General features: G+C 42.1%; 1 protein-coding gene across 1 annotated transcript; it reads right to left on the reverse strand.

Annotated features, from left to right (window-relative positions):
- Nucleotides 1-3700: 3700 nt before the first annotated feature.
- foxi1 (forkhead box i1) lies at nt 3701-5752 on the reverse strand. The gene is made up of 2 exons (XM_078279801.1): nt 5064-5752; nt 3701-4773 (listed from the first exon to the last, which is right to left on the reverse strand). Exons 1-2 carry the CDS (start codon nt 5728-5730, stop codon nt 4241-4243), a joined length of 1200 nt encoding a protein of 399 aa, XP_078135927.1. The 5' UTR covers nt 5731-5752; the 3' UTR covers nt 3701-4240.
- Between the last annotated feature and the right edge of the window lie 371 nt (nt 5753-6123).

Raw genomic sequence — 6123 nt, forward strand, 5'->3', positions numbered from 1 at the left:
AGCAGGGGATAAGTTACATTGTTTTGGGGATAGGTTTTCCAGACAGAGCGATGTGAAGACAGGCTATGGCTGTGGATTTACTGGGACTCGTTCTAGTCCGTTAATCCTTGTATCTCTTTGACTCTTTCAGGAGGTTCCTCTGCTGGCAAGCCTTGCAGGCTCTGAAGTGGCTGCCCTTCCTGTGCTCACCAATAATTCTAGGGCTTGGTATCTGGTACGACAAAAACAGAAAATTGCATGGTGGGAAACTTGTTCATTTAACTGTAAAAGATTTTCATGTTTTTAGACATTAAGACATTTTAGCGTTTAGTTTTGATTATTTTATGCTGAGTAACACATATATAATACTCAAATCTGAATTAAATAAAAACAGAAATAAAATAAATAAAAAACAAAGCTAAGTGTAGAGAATGACAAGTGGTGTAGTGAGAGGTGTCTCCATATTTTTCACATGCTCTCAACAACCGAGCAGTTTGCGCTGAAATGGCTCTTGTTCTGTATAAAATAATCCATATGGCTGCTGGTCCGGAGCGGGGATCCCATGCCGTTACCGGCCCATACATTAGGCTTTTTATGGGCCTCAGATGGGGAGTGATGAAACCGAATCAGGTCATGCCAATTGATAGACATTCTCCTCAGCTATCATTTGCACACACAATCCTTTTAAAGTGTAGTGAAGAGAGGTGCCCCCCCCTCCTTACAGCCACATAGTGGCTTCCCCAGAAGCTGTCATCATATTGTTCTCTAAAATATTTAACTTCCTCAAGAGATTGAGCTGTAATATAAGAAATTATCCCTATAATGCCCACTGACTGCTACAAACAGATGTGAAATTTCAGGGTAGGCCCAGACTGTAATCAGCCCCCCTATGACCAAGATATCATGTTCTTCACTGGGGTCAGACGCACAGTCTCCCTTTTCATATTACCGCTCAGATTTGTCTGTAACGTAGTGTTATATGGGCTGTGGAGAATCATTCGGCTCTGGACACATTTGATTTAAAATCCTGAATGCTTAACAAACCAACAAATTGGCATACAAAGCTCATCTTAAAGTCTACATAATCCGAAATAAGTCTACAGCACTTTGGCACATTGCATCGCAAAAAACCTGCACAGCACATATTTAAAAGCAGGTTATGGAGTTAGGGATGGTTGAAAGTCTTGTTCTAGTTGCATGTTTATCAGTTGAGGAGATCTCGCTTAAGAGCTAATGGGAGTTAAGTTTCTCACTTTGCTGAGTGCAACTTTATCCAGCAGTGATTCATCACTCCAGCTCATGTCACTCACTAGATAACATGGACAAGCCTCCGGGTCCCAAGTTGCAGACAACTACTCGTCATGTCTTTCAGGTTGTGATATCTGAACTGTCCTAAGATTAAAATCTTCATCTAAACAGAGCAACAGCCCTATTTGTGTATTTATTCTCTGTAGCAGTTAGATTTGTTCTCTCTCAGTAAAACTCAATGCAGATGAAGGGACTATGCATCCTTGCTCTCCATAGTTGGCATTGGATGACTTACTGGTGTATCTAGTCCCGTAAAGAGAAAGAGGATTGAAATAATCCAGTTCTGAAACACCAGCTTCTTCAATTGTGAGCCAACCTGGCCTTTGGAAGGATGACCCTTTGAGGCTGAAACCCATCATTATGGGTTTAGCCCACGAGACGTGTGGGGACCGGGACCACCCTTATGCTTAGGTATTCTGCTGGGCCTGGGCCTTCAGCCCTGGAGCCAGGGGCCCTCGAGCAGGTAAAGCAGAGACATGGTGGCCTGACTGATATTCATGTGGGCCGGGTAAATGTGCCCTTCAGGCACAAGACACTGGAGCGTTATGTTTCTGAGAACTGAGAGGGCTGAATCGAACTTGGAAAGCAGGCGGATCTACTCTGTTGTTCGCTTTGCATGCACGCTTTGAGTTGTACCTTGATGAAGTATTCAGATATCTTACTTAAGTAAAAGTAGCAATACCACATGCAGAAATGCTCTTCCATGAGTAAAAGCATTCACAATTTTACATAAGTAAAAGTACACAAGTAAAAGTACTCATTATACAGAATGCTCCATTTCTGAGTAATGTATACTATATTATTGCATCATAACTATAAATGCATTAATATGTAGGCATTACTAATGCTGCAGTTGGGAAAGGTGGGCCTCATTTTATCTACTTTATATACTGCAGGTTAGCTTAATCAATAATGTTACATCATAATTTACAAGTTGATTATACTTAGTATTAGAAATCTGAATCGGCAAAGTAATTGGTAACTAAAGATGTCAAATAAATGTAGCAGAGTAAAATGTACAATAGTTGCCACCAAAATGTAAAGTTGCATAAAATGCAAACTCTCGAGTTAAGTACAAGTACCACAATTGTTTTTGTACTTATTGTATTCTAATACTTCCACATTGAGTGAAAAAGATTGTTGATTGCGGGATCAAAAGATGACAGCATAAGACCTAAAAGGCCTCTGAAAGGCTTTACACTCCATTCATTTGGACGTGATGAGGATAACAGAAAACTTGTTACTGTGAGAACCTGCTGCTGTATAACAAAAATTCTCTTTGTCTGATCCGCAGCCCTGCTCCACAGATAATAGAGCTAAATGTGGCCTGAGGGAGATAATTTGTTCCCAGATCTTCAGATCGCAATATTTTCATTTGAGCCCAGGAGGGGATCTCTTGAATTGCCGGCTTCCATTGTGTTCCAACAAGGGGCACGAAAGTCTTGTCAATTAATTTTTCTTTTATTCCAGACCACAGAGCGCCTGAGTGAATTCAATTATCAACCAATTAAGAGGTGTTTCCTTTTATTTACAGGCTTTGATTCCGTGCGTATCCATATTGTCTGAAAATAAGGCAGGAGCGGGTGTTAAATCAGTTGAACATTTCCTCTGCATGGGCTGCTTAATATTTTCTCCCCAAAAGCAGCCTTTCTGTTGTGTCCCCTGGGTCACAAGGACAACAAAAAGAACATTACATGCCATTGAACTCTCTTGTCAAATTGTTCAGCGGATGCTCCTCCAACAGTGCTTCCCAATACAACAAAACAACAAACAAATCCCATTAACAGGATTCACACACCCGGAACAGCGTTTTGCGTGACAAGACTTTGGGAATAGATGGAGACAGGTGGAATATTCAGCAAACAGGTTAACATCAAACAGGCGCAGTCTGAGTCAAATCCAGACAAAAAGCTGAACTTCTGAACTTCGTGGAAGTAAGTTAAAGGTCTGATTGCATGATGAAATGGGGCTATTGGAAGTGACAGGCGGAAAATGTCTCTGTCTTACACACTTTACTGCTTACAGCCACTTGACTTCAGATTTCCTGACAGGCTCTAAAGCATACTGGTTTATGTCCCATTTTTTTGGAAAATGTTTGAGAACTTAAACTGAATATTTGCCTTTTTTTAGCCTAAGGCTCTATGGAAAACAGAAAGCACAGCAGGGTCTCCAAAATATTATAAATGAGCAATGTAATTTGAAAATCTTCAAACAATGGTTCTATTACTATCAGTAAAATCACAAAAATGACATGAATTACTTACATAACCAAGACCCAAGTAGGAGAGAAATAAAGTATGTCTTATAAAACTATTTAAAGTAGATGTATTAGTGTGTATGTATTACACAGTCTCAAAGACCGTTATCTGTTTTTTTCAGCCACCACTCAGATAAATGACACGTAAGCCTGGAGTTAAAATAAATGACTTTTATTCAAACATCGACTTTTAGTTTAAACACAGAACACAATTCAGTCTAAAATACATGTCATAGCTTCTTATGAAAATAATTTCTGTACATTTGTCTTCTTCTTCTTAAAGACAGGGAGTCGCCTGACCAAGCAGCTACAATGTATATTAAAAAAAGACAAGTAAAGTAAGCACCCATCAGTTCAAGGATATATTTCCGTGAGCTGATTTGTGAATTGAATAATTTACTACAAATAAACATGTTTGTTGCACTAGTATGGACACACCATAATGGATAAGTGGCAGTAAATAAACATGAATATTCCTTTTCAATAAACCTAATATATATTTCCCCAGTTAGGAAGGGTTGTTGTGGAAAAAAATAGACCTACCAGTTAATTTCCAGTGCTAGTTTTACAATGATGCCTACTACACCATAACATGAGAAATTTAATAACAGTAGGCTACTAAAGAAATGTAAGGCTAACAATGAGAGATCCATTACTTATTCGGTAAGCAGCCCAACACTGAAAACGACAGACAGTCTACACCTCTGTTCCTTCCCGACTGTATATGAGGTTATTAACACTAAAATGGTTGGAGAGGCTCTGTACTGATGTGTAATAGTTCATTCTGTTGCTGTCAGAGTTCAGGGGAGAGATTAAAGTGGGCGAGTAGGAGCCCAGTCCGGACATGCCCTCTCTGGTCTGAGACAGTCCCCCGAGATGCCCGGAGCCGTAGTCCCGCTCCCCGCCCCGGGAGCCCTCGGTGCTGCCGCTGCCCGCCAGGAGCGAGTTCACGCTGGACACGAAATTACTGTAACACGGACTGTGCTCCGCGGACGGAGACGGGGACGACTTGGACTCCGTGGAGGCCGGAGATCCGTGCAGGCTGGGCGGGGAGGAGCTCAGGAGGCTGGTGGTGTCGGAGAGCTTGTGCGGGCCGTCTTCGGACTTGACGGGGAGTGCGGTGCTGTCTGCCCCGTTTATGTCAGCTCTCCTTTTTCTCTTTCGCCTGAAGTTCCCATTGTCGAACATCTTCTCACAGTTTGGGTCTAGCGTCCAGTAGTTTCCCTTACCTGAACAAGAAGACACGGGTTAAATATGGGTATTGATGGCACACTTTTAGTTTATATTTTACATAGGCCTACAGACAACTCAATTGTTAATCTGGGGTTTCATCTTTAACATCTATTATCAAAATGACAATGAGCTTGTTTCAAGATCAGTTTAATCAAGTTAAGAGTTTTATGAAGACAAAATTAGCATCATTATGGCACACACAATTCAAGCGAAGTCTTGAAGCAGATATAATTTAAAAAAAAAAAGCCTATATCTAACATAAATAGCCTACTTCATTTAGACTCACCGGGGTCATCCTCGTCCCGTGCCACTTTTTTGAAGCAGTCGTTCAGTGACAAGTTGTGGCGGATTGAATTCTGCCATCCAGCTTTGCTCTTCTTGTAGAAAGGGAAGTTGTCAGCTACATACTGATAGATCTGACTTAGAGTCAACTTTTTATCCTGGGTGTTCTGTATGGCCATCGCTATCAGAGCTGAGTAGGAGTAAGGTGGTCTGACCATCTTGAAGAGTTCCTGCTGGCTGGATATGGACAGCCACCCCAGATCTGCTGCACCAAACCCGGTGGGAGGCGGTAAGAACTGCCTCTGGTTGGACCCGTATCCAGACTGAATATAGGACGTGCCATTGTTCCCGGAAAGATAAGGAGAGGAGTTGATGCTGGGTCCGTTCAGCCATAGGTACGGGTTGGTGGACGGGGAGGTGTACTCTGTGAGGCCGTAGCTGGAGGGGTGCGTCGGCGGCCTCTGGGGATGATGGTGGTGGAGGTTCTGTTGGTACACACCGTAGTTGTCGCAGTACACGGCCATGTCCAGGATCTCCTGAGCACTGTGGTGCTGAATAGGACTGGTCTGCTGGTTAGATGGTTGGTGTCCAAAAGCGTTCATAATCCGCCCTAACCAGATTCCCCAAAACCTAATTTCGTCTCTGTGTCTCTCCCTCAGGTCTGAACTCATCCTCAGAGGGAGGAGTATTTATGCGCAGCGGCCGGAGTCTCTACAGGTAGCCCATTGAAAACTTTTGGGATGGTCACACCCCTCTTTTCTGTCCTGCTACAGCCCAGTTGTGTTGACCCAGAATCTCCATATCAAGGAGCACTGATACTGCCTTAAACTGCAATGCTGAGCTTCATGTTATTTTACGGTATATTCCCATTAAGGCACGTTAGTGACTTACAACTGCCCGTGCGTAATTACGCACTAGAGCTTAGATTTATAATTAGAATTTGTTTTAAACAAAACCCGCCGGAACAAAGTGGAGCTATTGCACTACGATTTAGTAAATACGATAGAGTATATAGAGTATAATATTTGACCTGAACTCTTATAATTTCCAATTTTTGATGATTC

Source organism: Sander vitreus, chromosome 21, assembly GCF_031162955.1.
Source record: "Sander vitreus isolate 19-12246 chromosome 21, sanVit1, whole genome shotgun sequence".
In the NCBI taxonomy this organism is placed as follows: Eukaryota; Metazoa; Chordata; class Actinopteri; order Perciformes; family Percidae; genus Sander; species Sander vitreus.